We start from the raw sequence: 13,489 nt of genomic DNA, 5'->3' as shown, positions 1-13,489 counted from the left end.
ACTGACCCAACACCACACCACACCGCCCACTTGTGACAGGTTTTCCACAACAAGGACCTGGGTAGAGTGGTGTGAAAGTGGTCGTAAAAAATATCCAATCTAGAGTAGGTCTGAGCTAGGCCAAACAGTGCCAAACACTTAATAATGATTGATCACTCACTGACTTTTCATTTAGACCACCAGGATATAGTTGTAATACATGATAATAGATTATATTGTGTTATAACCACTATTATAATCTATTATAGTGTATTATAATTATCATAGTAATACATTCATGCTTTATATTGTATCATAATCACAGTTAAAAGGGTCAATTTGTTTAATGGAAAATGTAGATATTTGTATGTGGAGCGGTGTGGTGCAGTGTAGTGTGGTGTGGTGTGGTGTGGTGCTAAAGCTGCAGCCGAAAAGGGGCTATTACAGGTGTTCTCACTTCTCAGAGTTGGGTGCAGGGACCCCCAGGGCCCTATATATCTTTATATTTTATATGTTAACACCATAAATCTTCTATGGGGGTCTTTGGCACAAAATCTTTTCAGATGGTGGTCCGCGGCAAAATACACATTAATTTAGGGGTTATTGACATTAAAAAGTTTGAGAACCACTGTATTGAACATTTTTATAAACTGCCTGACCCGTCTTTAAAATAGGCAGTACCTGGAAGTACCTATAGAGGGCGGCCTCGTCCTCTTGGTTAGTCTTGGGAACTCCTCTCCGCATTGGTTTCCTTTGCTTCCTCCCTTCCCCTTTCGAATAAAATGTTGTGATCACGAGACTGGTTCGACTCGCACAGCATATTATCAATGAAGTACTTCACGTTCAGATGACAGTTCACTGTACAGTTGTTACAGAGTTACACGGTCACAGCTGAGCTGAGCTAGGTCATCTGCTCTTACTGCTATGGGTGAGTTGAACTCAATCCTGAAATAAGTAAATCCTAGAGAAGTCTGGGGGGGAAATGACGTTCAGGGGAAAGTAGCAGTAGCACGTAACTAAAACATCACACTGATTTAAAACTGAATGCCCTTATATTATCAGGCTACTTACTTCAATATACATATTTTAAATGTCAGACAATTTTCCAATTAAAGGTACAAAAAGTTGTTAAGGGATAGACTACTAAGGGATGAATACAAAAAAACTATTTGAAATTACCTAGTTTGTTTGTGATCAATCCCATAATATAACATAAAAAAGGGAAATAGCATACTTCCCTTTTTCTTCACAGCTCATAGATTGCACTTCAAATGCTGTTTGTGCTGGTTGTCCATTTGTGCAGGTCCATTTGAGGTTGTGGTGTGTTTAAATGTGATGGGACTTGTCATGGGGCTGCAGCATGCCCCATCATCACTCTTCACCCAGATGCCCTTCCTCAGTGTATGGAATGCCCCCACGGCCCATTGCCACTCTCTTTATGGCGTGGATCTGGACCTGGGGATGTTCAGCATCGTCCAGAACCAGGACCAAAGCTTCATGGGTGACAACATAACAATTTTTTACTCCGACAAATTGGGGCTGTATCCCAGGTACTCCCAAGGTACGCCTGTTAATGGTGGTGTGCCACAGAACGCCAGTCTAGATGGGCACCTCCGCGTGGCCACTGATGACATCCGTGCCGATATCCCCGATCGGGACTTTCAGGGTCTGGCTGTGGTGGACTGGGAAAGCTGGAGACCATTATGGGAGAGAAATTGGGACAGCAAGCAGGTGTACTGGGATGCGTCCAAGGCGCTGGTGAGGTCCAGGCACAAAGACTGGAGTCCTGCTCAAATAGAGGCGGTTGCCCGTAAGGAGTTTGAGGCAGCTGTGAGGGAATGGATGGTGGAGACACTGAGACTGGGGCAGACAAACAGACCCCAGGGCTTGTGGGGTTACTACGGCTTTCCCAGCTGCTACAATTACAACAGTAAAACTGTCAACTACACTGGCGAGTGTCCTCCTATAGAGATAGAGAGGAACAACAAGCTGTCCTGGCTTTGGAACGTCTCCTCTGCTCTGTACCCCGATATCTACCTCAGCCTGGACCTGCGTGGGTTCAGCAAAGAGGTCCTCCTGTTTACGCACCACCGCATCCTGGAGGCCATGAGAGTGGCTTCACAGGTGACCCCCGTAACTTCGCCTGTGTTCCCGTATTCTCGTATCGTCTACACCTACTCTTTAGACTTCCTCTCTCAGGTAAGTTGTGGTTGTTTGTACTTCATTTGCAACATATTTATGTCATGTTGGATTGCCATGACAGTGAGTGAGAGAGATTATTAATCTCTCCACCTCTTTTATCTTTTTATTTTAGGAGCACTTGGTATATACCATCGGTGAGAGTGCTGCTTTAGGATCTGCAGGGATAGTACTCTGGGGTGACAACACCTATGCCAAATCTAAGGTAAAGGGAGATTATTCTTGAGGTCACTTGTAAATATTAATAACTTGCATTGAAATGGACATTATTCATTTTGTTTGGCTTGTCCACTGTGTATTATCTACTCTTTACATAGGCTTCTTGCGATGCAGTCAAGGCCTACATTGATGAGACCCTTGGCCATTACCTGGTAAATGTGACATCGGCAGCCACTCTTTGCAGCCAGACGATGTGCTCGTCTAAGGGGAGGTGTCAAAGGAGAGACCCTAAGTCTGGAGCTTACCTCCATCTTGACCCGACTACTTGGAAAGTGATCGCTGAGAAGAAACCGGAAGGAGGCAACAACTACAGAGTCCTTGGACAGATGAGCAGAGGTCAAGTTCTGGGAATGAATTCCCAGTTTAAATGCCAGTGCTACCCTGGCTGGATGGGTGAGAGCTGCTCGAGTCCAAAGCAGGGATGACGTGCTTTTCACAAGTGAGGCTAGTGAACAATTATACTAAGAAAAAAACATTATTATGTTTGTTTTTTTAGAACGTGATGTGGTATCAGGTTCAATGAGAACCTGTTATGGTTATGGGGGATAAGATTTTTTTTTAAATAAATGTACTCTTTTAAAATGTACTTTAAAGACATAGACACTACCTCAGAGGACCTATAGGGCGTGACCTCGTCCTCTTTTTGTTGGTTGAGGAACGTCCTCTTCCATTGCTGCCTTCCTTCCCCCTTCGAAGTGAATCTGTTCATGAGATTTCTCTTGTGTTCAGATGACATTTCCCAAACACACCCAGTCATCTGCTTTAACCACTTATCCCTATTCTGGGGGGGACATTCGCCAGAAATAACAGATCTTGTGACATTGTAGATTGGCTATTTTCCAAGAGACTTGGTGTAGAGGGAAAAAAGAGTGCACCAAGTACAGTGTCAACTGCCAACTCAAGTCCATTTACTAAGTACACTGTCACAGATTGTATTAAAGGGATCTCTGGTAGATGTGAGAGATGAGTTATATTATGCACCCATTACAGAACTTTTATTCGTGGTAAAGTTTCGAGCCGGGAGGCTCTTCCTCAGACCTGGTGTGCAGATTTGATCATTTTTCTATGATTGATCTACAGATGAGTTGTATTAATCATCATATTATAATGTGCTACATTAATATCCTCTATGTCCTCTCTCTTCTCATGAAGACTACAACGGCACGAGCATGAATCAAATCATTTCACTCACTTCTTTACACCTGTAAACCTGTGATGTGACAATAAAGCTAATTCTGATTCTAATATCTTGTGACCTTGGTGTACTAGTGAAGTGTAGCGGGTCACTTCAGGTTTTTTGCCGGCTAGAGCATGTAACTTTGCTTACCCTTGCATTTGATATCTGCATATCACCAGATATGAGGGGCCTGTTGTTGATATGTGTGAGCCGTGATATGTGTGAGCCGTGTGGTTTTCACACCACTGAAGGTCAGGTGAGACATTGGCTGTGTCCAAAATCACTTCCTATTGGGCGATGAGTTGGTAGGGGAGGTGTGCTAATGTAATCAAACAAACCCCACCCTCACAGAGATACACAATAAGCTAAATAGAATACTTTGATTCTTTGAAAGTAATAATTTCAACTGAAGTGAATAAAAACCTTTAGTCATTACTGGAGTTGCAGTTGCAAATTTGGAAATCAGAGAAACTAAACCCAATCAAGCAAAAGTATGGATGATAATGATTAATAGATAAGCCCAAATAATTTTGACAAGTTAACCTGTTCAAAAGCCAGTCAAGGGAACCTAGTAAATTCAATTCAATTCAAAGGAGCTTTATTGGCATGATATGCATGATGTCGCACCCACATGTCTCAGAAAGGCATCCGTTTCCTTCTGCTGCTCTGAGTTATGAAAGGTGTTACATACTTATCTGCAAGTACTGATGACTTAATTTGCTATTTACTGTATGTGCCTTTTGGGTCAGCACTCAGCAGCAGCCTTCAGACTTTTGAGTTGAGCATGCCACCTGTTCCCTTGTTTCTTGCTAAAAGCATACTTATCAGGAACGAAATACAAAACAACCTAGTATAGCCTCTGTGCTGATTGAGAGCAGGGCTGAGAGCAACTGTGGTTCAGCAAGAGATAAGTGAAAGAGAGAGAAAATATGTACAAAGAGGGCATTTTCTCCTATAAAGGCAGTCGGGCAGGTGCTTGGGCACTGGTGAGTGCCTTTTGAGTGCTCCCTACTCAATATACAGTATAGGCTACTGTGGTGCACTATATGGTGAATTATGCCATTTTGTAGTGGTGAATGCATAATAATTATTTACACACTATATAGTGAACTCATCCGATCTTATCCCACAGTCTATCATGATTAGTAGGGGTACAACTGATGGATCCCCTGTCTCTTATAGTATCCTTGTTTCCCTCACTTGTGTCTTTTATTTGTTCCTTAGACCATTCCTCTGAGGATGCATGGAGTAGACATTATAGGCCTAAAAGGCAAACTGGACAAGCGTATGAATGTGATCTCTGTCAAATAATTGGTTAAGGAAAATAAAAGAAGATACATCACGCTTTGTTTTCTGATCTATTGTTTTTCAATGTGCACACTAATTGTATTGAGTTGAGGGAATTGTTTCCTACTGGGCAGAATGGGCAGAAGAAACAAGACGGAAAAAAAGATATACCGGTAAAATACCGGCTTTTAATTTTCTGAACCCATTATTTGACAGAGATTCCAATAATTCAAAGTTGGTGATTATTCTAGTCCAGTTTGCCTCCATGTTTTGTGTGACCTCAATATATTCTTGCTCAATATACTCCTTGGTTTTCTCTGTCCTCACATCGTTTCCTCATTATCGGAGGGAGTGAATAAGAAGCAAGGAAAAGATGAAAGTGTGGCAAACGATGATACCTTTAAGAGACAGGGGTCCGCAGACTACTAGCGCAAACTACTGTACATCATGTGTTGTGCTGAGAGTAGAATTACCATGTTTATCTGGCACGCGAGCAATAACTTCCTGAGTAGAGTACAAAATGTTTTTTACCGTATTTTTAATTTGCTGCTGAGTTCACTATACTGTACAGACATTGAACTGCCTACAGCGAGTAGGGAGTGAATGATTTCGGACACATGATGAGCAAAGTCTGCTGAATAACAGGAAATCAAGTGAGTAACCTGAAGGTGACCTTGTTCTGTTTCCATTTCTTGATAAAGAGTTGAGAGAAAACAAAATGCTGAACTACATGTACTGTACGCACACCATGACCTTGACTACCCTTGTTTTCTCCTCCCCTGTATTATGTAAGCTTATAGGCTTTGAGTATAAAAATGGGTGCTCAACTTGAATGAACTAACATTCTGATAACTGACCACTGCGTCATTAATCAAGCTGTTCTCCGGTGCGCCATATGCTTATGCTGCTGGTACCTTCAGCTGATTGCATCCACAATTCCTACATCTCCACTGTAGGCCACAGGGAGACACTTTCACAACAGTGTTAAAATGGGTAAGTTGAGTTCATGCAGCAACTTTAATCTTGAATTTTGTCTGCTGCGATTTAAAAACATACATTTATTGGTAATAACACGCATTCTTTCCCAGTACAACTACAGATTGTGTCCAAGCAGTCTAAGGGCCATTCACACAGAGCACTAAAAGTATATGCAAAACATTTCTTAAAAAAAAGAAATTTACTCTTTCAGATTTTGTCCAAATTTCATGCAAATCTGACACATGATCATAAATATATATTTCCATATTCCATCATGAATGGTGAATTTCAAACATTGCTGGCCCACAAAAGTGCTCTGAGGAGCACCTTTTCTATAGTTAAAACTCAATTCCCATGTATCATTACTTCAAAATAAATACATTGAACATTTCCATGATCAGAATTCCAATAGAAAGTAGCCTGCATGAGTACATGTCTACAAACTAAGTATTGTCCATTGTTGTCTGCTCATAAGTGTATTTCAAATGGAATTTATCACTTTACGCAGGTCCATTTGCGGTAGTGCTGTGTTTAAACGTGATGGCTGTTGTTGTTGAACTGCAGCATGCTCCATCGTCACCCTTCCCAGAAGAGCCATTCGTAACAATATGGAATGCCCCCTCAGCCCATTGCCAGTCTCGTTATGGTGTGGACCTGGACCTGGGGATGTTCAGCATCGTACAGAACCAGGACCAAAGCTTCATGGGTGACAGCATAACCCTATTTTACTCTGGAAATTTTGGGATGTATCCTAGCTACTCCCCCCAAGGTACGGCTGTTAACGGTGGCGTGCCGCAGAATGCCAATCTAGAAGAGCAACTCTGGGTGGCGAATGAAGAAATGCTCACCAAGATCCCCGACCCAGACTTTCAGGGTCTGGGCGTAATAGACTGGGAAAGCTGGAGACCAATATGGGAGAGAAACAGCTGGGGCAGCAAGCGGGTGTACCAACAGGCATCCGAGGCACTCGTGAGGTCCAGTCACCCAGACTGGACCCCTGCTCAAATAGAGGGGGTTGCCCGTAAGGAGTTTGAGGAAGCTGCGAGGGAATGGATGGTGGAGACACTGAGACTGGGGCTGACAAACAGACCCCAGGGCTTGTGGGGTTACTACGGCTTTCCCAGCTGCTACAATTACATAAAAGATAATGTCGACTACAGTGGCGAGTGTCCTCCTATAGAGATAGAGAGGAACAATGAGCTGTCCTGGCTTTGGAACGTCTCTACTGCTCTGTACCCCAGCATCTACCTCAGCCAGAAACTGCGTGGTCTTGACAGAGATGTCCTCCTCTTTATTCAGCACCGCATCCTGGAGGCCATGAGAGTGGGTTCACTGGTGACCCCTGTGTTTCCGTATTCTCGCTTCGTCTACACCTACTCATTAGACTTCCTCCCTCAGGCAAGTGGCCGTTGTTTGTATTCAGGTGCAAACTACGAATATTGCCTGAAAGTGAGTTAATTATGAGTTAATTATCTCTCAACCTCTTTTATCTGTCTATTGTAGGAGCACTTGGTCTATACCATCGGTGAGAGTGTTGCTTTAGGATCTGCTGGTATAGTACTCTGGGGGGACAAAACCTATGCCGCATCTAAGGTAAAGGGTTGATAGCCGTTTCCTTGAACTCATTTGTGTGTAATGTTCATAAAAAACACATAGTTTGTTTTTATTATTGTTTGTTCATTGTGTATTGTCTGCTCTTGCATGCAGGCTTCCTGCATTGCAGTCAAAGACTACATCGATGAGACCCTGGGCCATTACTTGGTAAACGTGACCACAGCAGCCACATTTTGCAGCCAGTCGATGTGCTCTTCTAGGGGGAGATGCCAGAGGATTGACCCTAAGTCCCAGGCCTACCTCCACCTTGACCCGACAACGTTTGAAGTGGTAGCTGAGAAGAAACCAGAAGGAGGGAATAATTACAGGGTGCTTGGACAGATGAGCCCACGTCAGCTCCTGGACATGAAGTCCCAGTTTCAGTGCAAGTGCTACGCTGGCTGGGTGGGTAAGAGCTGCTCGAGACCAATGCAGGGATGACGTGCTATTCTCGAGGGACGTTAGTGAATGCTTTATTCAAAGAAAAAAAAAGATCTTTTAGAACAATCCAAACACAGTGTTGGTCAAAGATGCATTATTAAAATGTTGTTCAGTGTGGAGAACACTGCGTCAGGGACAACTGGCCCCCAGCGCTATTTATCTGCATGAATGAGTTTAGCTTGATTTATGATCCTTGCCGTAGTCTCCTGTGTCCACATCCCACAAGAAACCTGTCAGAGGACCCAAAGTACTGAGTTATAGTGCTTTCCACTTATTTGTATGGGAGAATGCTGCATGGTGGTGTTTTCAGAATGACAGTGGTGGACATTAACAAAGTACATTTATTTGAGTACCTTACATTTTTGAAATGTCTGTACAAAACAAACAAGATAAAAATAAATAAAATAATTATATATATATATATATATATATATATATTCTTTGTTTTATTATTATTATTATTATTTAATTTTTCATCAACACCACCAGTATAGTTCAATACAATAATAAAATATATATAAGACACATTCCACCACACTCCATATACACGTAGCTCATGACAACAACGTGAGAAGTCACATTCGCATTTTCAGGTCTTCTTCAAATTATCCAAGGGGAAGGTTCAAGCTCATAGGGCACTGACCTTTTAGAAGCATCAGAGGGATTTTGGTGGGAAAACAATCTCGGAGTGGGGCCCACAACTTCAGAAAGGAAGCTTTGTTGCCTTTGTACACTACAGTATATCTGTACTTTACTAGAGCATTCTATTTTTTTTTCCTTTTTTTTAAGATAATGACTTTCACTCCACTACATTTCAAAGACAACCCTTGTTATTTTGAATCCACAACATTTCTAGGAAGGGAAAACGCACATTTGAATGAATTTACCACTTGAGGCACGGTCACAAGTTTAATTCTATGAGGGCGGATTCTGTCAACATTTTTCCAATGGGAACAGACCGGTTTGTTGCCCTTTTGCTTTGCAAATAAACATTCCCATTGAAAAGTGATCGTGTGATCGTGATCTTAAGCCCTATTTCAAATATAGTGAAAATAGTGTGACCTTGTAGATCTGCCATTTTCACTATTATTGATTTAATGCAGCAATAAATGTATTTGGACAGAGGTCTCCAGACATAAACACATGATGAATGTATTGATTTAAAAAAAAAAAAAAGAAAAAAAAATCTAGAGCAAAATGAGTAACTTTCACTCTAGTTGAGTAATATTTGAAAAGGAGTATCCCTACTTTTACTCAAGTACTGGGGTTGACTACTTTTTCCACCACTGCAGAAGACCCAGAGCATGTATTCATTTGAGTTAATTTGAGAGTACTGTTGTTTATAAGAGAATGATGGCAGTACTCCAGTTGTGTCCCTCAGGTACTTCTTTTATTATTCTAAAAAAAGAAAAGTAAACAGGCAAAAGGCAATCGCAGGATGCATTTCAACTCGATGCCTTCCTCAGTGTTAAACTGCCGTTGCCAATTGTTTTCTGAAGGATAATTAAAGTTCTCAATCAATATGCATACGATGAATGGACTTACTGTCATGACAATTTTGATTCAAATAATTGTGATTAGTGATACAATTATATATTTTTTGCATTGAACATGGGAACATTTAAATACAAATTACTGTTTCTGTTTGCCGTTTAGGATTTCTAAATAACAATTGTAACGGGAAGACGATAATCAAAATAAATAATCGATATTTGTAAATTTCCATTGTTCACGTTGTACAATTCATTGTCATTGTATAAACGTGTGAAATTATTCACTATGTGAAAATTCAATTATTTGTGACTGTGTGCATATTAGTCCATCAGCAAATAATAAACTATATTTATTACACACACACACACACACACACACACACACACACACACACACACACACACACACACACACACACACACACACACACACACACACACACACACACATTCTTACTGTTGTCAAGTTTTATGTATAAAAACAAATAACGATTTGTTTCAGTTTGAGTAAACCTCACTCAGTGTTTGTGTGACTGTGGCCACTAGGTGGTAGTGTGGAAGTGTTGCAAACCACAGCAACCTATTAAGCAATTTTAGAAACTGTTTAGAAATTTGTAGAATTCTTTTTAGATTTTCTTTATCCATATATACTACCTATGTACCTCAAAGAAGAGGCACTATGCTTCGGTAAAGTGTAAGACCACTGCTGCATGATTTGATCCTTAGTGTGTAGACCTACTGTATATGTTGCTTCTGTGTTCCACTATCCTGGTCTTAAGAGTTCTCGTAGTCTTTCCTATGTAAGCAAGACCCAATAAGGGTAGGCCTTCTTTAATAAATAAATGACAATCTTTACATGTCTCTCATCCTATTTTCTTCCCTGTTATAGGATAGACAATTTTCTTCATTTTATAGGGTAGTAGTATACAATAAATAGATAAAACAACTAAATTCCTTGAACAAAGATCTAGCAAGAACATATAGGCTACAGATACATACAACGTATAATATCCAGCACAGACATACAGAACATTCATGTGTTTTGTCCACCATTTCATCTCACAAAGTAAAAACATGGATACAGGGCCTCTGATAGGGAGCTACTTTTACACAGTCCTTCTCATTCACTGTCTTAAGGAAATTGATGTAGGCCACTAATTTATTCTGACCTTCGTTGGTTTGCCTCTTCTTAATTTTTCTTCATTTGCACACCTTCTTCTTGAGAGAAAAAGAAAAGAAGAGAAAGAGAAAGATAGAATAAGACAGTGCACTTAGAGCTCATGTCAGAACATCAGTCTTCATTCAGAAGAAGAAAATGCATCACTAACCAGCTGATGATAGTTAGAGAGACTTTTGGCAATGGAGAAGACCTCTGTCCAGACTTGTCTTATTCAGTTCATTTATAAAATGCTTCGGGTCCTTCAGCAAAGGGACCACTGCAGTGACACTTTGGGACAAATGACAGGGCCTGGTCAGGGTATGGCGGTTTTGTCAAGTAGAACAAATAAAAAGTGTTAGTTGAACGGTGCTTGCATGAGCTTACATTTGCTCTCCACCAAGTAAGGGCATTTCACATGGTTTAGTGGGATTATTTCTCTTATCATTTTGCCAGTTGGCACTTGAAAGTCCAATGCCTATACAGTATAGTGATCACATGTAGAAACCATGAAACTATTCCATATTCTATTGTTAAACAAACAAACAAATCATCAATGCTGTCTGGCAGAAACCTCATATCTCCATTATTTCAACTTTTCATGTTTTGTCATCAATTAGTGCCCTACTGTACTCCGTCATACTAACAGCAACGCACAAAAGTATCAAAAATAGCCACTTAAAATGAAAAAATCACACCCGTGTGAACTGAGCGGTGGTTTACCCACCAACCCCCCCCCCCCCTGTGTGTGTGTGTGTGTGTGTGTGTGTGTGCGCGCGCGCGTGTGTGTGCCTGGCCTGGCCTGGCCTGAGAACAGCGCCCCTCCCTTAACATGTGTGGTCATAAAAGGAACTACACAGGCTTGAGGCTACATACAGACCCACCCACATACATACATACATACAAACAAACAAACAAACAAACAAACATACATACCTACACACACGGCCACGCTATGGAGACGGTGTGACCACCGCTCAAAAGTGTGTCTGTGCAGGTTTTATAAACATTTAACCAAAGAAAAGCATTAACAAGAGCTTGTGACTGATTTATTTTTAAAGTAACAGATTTGGATACAATGTTTTGCCCGACAGCGATGAAATAAAATAAATACAAAGACATAAATATGTTTTCTATTATGTTATCAGAATGAAATGGAATTGAATGTGGAACTCCATGAAGTGAACCCTGGGGGTCACCGGAGCCCAACTTTGACAACAAGTGTGCTAGAGCGTTACATGAATGATCATCAAATTGTCCACAATTCTACTTGCGTATAGTTTAATTTCTTGTTGTAGATTTTCTCCTGGTGGTTGATGATCTCTATGCTGATCCTGGCCTCCACTGCCTTCCAGAAAAACAAATGGACAAGTTAAGTACAATCAATCACCAATGTACTTCATATTTCAATCGACTTTTCCTCTGTCTCCCTCTCAGGCCTGTAGCCTGATTTATACTTGGTTTCAAATCGTGTCTCGCACCGAAAGTAGCTTACCTACAAGCCCACAAAGTGACGCATTATGAGCTTGTGGATCAGCGCACAACTAGGTATAAATCGGGCGATAATATCTAGTACAGACAGACACTCACTCTCTGGCAATCAGCCTTAATAACTATGACTCATCTCTTTCAAACACTATACACAGTCAGTAAACAACTAGATCTTCACCATGCTTCTGATGGTCAGTCCATCACTGCCTGGAAGTTATGTTGTTGGAATGTGCTCCTAGTGTGCTCAGGGCTGTATCACTTTATTGCATGTTGCATCAGCATTAGGCCTTCACCAACATTCAGTTGGTGACAGCTTTATTATAGCTTGGGATACTCACAGGACCTCTTTTTTATTGCTTTTTGAGCTGAGAGGTCTGCTATTCCATTTCCCATAACAAGTCACTTTCTAAAGACATGCAAATCAGATGACTCTCTCTGGTTTGTTCCATGGTGGATCTCATTTAGTTTTTGATCAATGAGAGTAAAAAAAACAAAACAAAAAAACAAATAGTTTTCGCTCCTTTTTAATGAATTATTTTAAATGGACTATTCCCTTGGCAAAGTCATCTTGCAAGTCATTTGTGCATAGTTTACTCGTTGTAGGCTAGGCTGATTGCTGAAGAACAAATTTCATTTTCTGTGAGGGATTGGATATTGTTCAGAAATCCAAAAAGGATTAGACAATATACTGTAGGCTCTCAATCCTTTTGTCCAGCTTTGTGCAGGTTTGGCCCTCTTTTGGACGTTTTGATTGTTTCTTCCTTCATTTTAGACTAGGCCTACAGCCTACAGTGTGTGCTTTCTTATTTGACTAAGTCATTTAAACATTGTTTAAACATCAGTGAAATTAGTCACTGCACTCCTATTTTTTCTGTTTTAAATTAGTTGGTTAATATAGCTAAATCAGATATCAAAATCTGTTTAACCACTTCAACCCTATCAGTGGCTGTTGAAAATAGCTGATCTACAAGCTCAAGCTTGTGTCTTGAGCTTGTAGATCGTCAATAGAGCATCGCAGCGGAAGTGGATTCCTGGGGTCACTTAATATTCCCCATTCATTTTCGCCATAGACTTTTACAAAAATATTTATAACAATTATGTTAAGCCTCGAACCAAGCCATCCAGATTCCAGGATGGAGGTGAATCATGACCATATAACCTTTTTTTCTATGAAAAGAACATTTTGAAAATCGCTAAACAAAGGGTAGTTATTAAATGTAGTATATCAAATAATGTAATATTAAAATATGTTTTCACATAGGATCAAAGGTTATATGGTCATGATTCACCTCCATCCTGGATGGCTTGGTTCGAGGCTTAACATAATTGTTATAAATATATTTGTAAAAGTCTATGGCGAAAATGAATGGGGAATATTAAGTGACCCCAGGAATCCACTTCCGCTGCGACGCTCTATTAAAAATAAAATATAAATCTGATATGGGGGTGCTTGGCACCAAATATTTTCAAATGGGG

General features: G+C 40.6%; 2 protein-coding genes across 2 annotated transcripts; both read left to right on the top strand.

The window, feature by feature from the left end:
• The first annotated feature begins 768 nt into the window (after window positions 1-768).
• On the top strand, window positions 769-3,372 carry LOC308286506 (hyaluronidase-1-like). The gene is made up of 4 exons (XM_080727547.1): window positions 769-907; window positions 1,283-2,178; window positions 2,294-2,383; window positions 2,496-3,372. Exons 1-4 carry the CDS (start codon window positions 904-906, stop codon window positions 2,820-2,822), a joined length of 1,317 nt encoding a protein of 438 aa, XP_080583673.1. The 5' UTR covers window positions 769-903; the 3' UTR covers window positions 2,823-3,372.
• A 3,007-nt stretch (window positions 3,373-6,379) lies between these two features.
• On the top strand, window positions 6,380-7,873 carry LOC308287084 (hyaluronidase-1-like; the record flags this gene model as incomplete). Its single annotated transcript, XM_080728205.1, has 3 exons — window positions 6,380-7,237; window positions 7,343-7,432; window positions 7,547-7,873. 3 exons carry the CDS (start codon window positions 6,380-6,382, stop codon window positions 7,871-7,873), a joined length of 1,275 nt encoding a protein of 424 aa, XP_080584331.1.
• Between the last annotated feature and the right edge of the window lie 5,616 nt (window positions 7,874-13,489).

The sequence above is a fragment of the Nannobrachium achirus genome, assembly GCF_963921795.1.
Source record: "Nannobrachium achirus genome assembly, chromosome: 6".
In the NCBI taxonomy this organism is placed as follows: domain Eukaryota; kingdom Metazoa; phylum Chordata; class Actinopteri; order Myctophiformes; family Myctophidae; genus Nannobrachium; species Nannobrachium achirus.
This window is presented reverse-complemented; position numbering and strand designations above follow the sequence as displayed.

Coding starts and splice junctions, on each gene's coding strand:
- LOC308286506 (XM_080727547.1), top strand. Junction 2,179..2,293: donor CTTTAGACTTCCTCTCTCAG/GTAAGTTGTGGT, acceptor TTTTTATTTTAG/GAGCACTTGGTATATACCAT. Junction 2,384..2,495: donor ACACCTATGCCAAATCTAAG/GTAAAGGGAGAT, acceptor CTCTTTACATAG/GCTTCTTGCGATGCAGTCAA.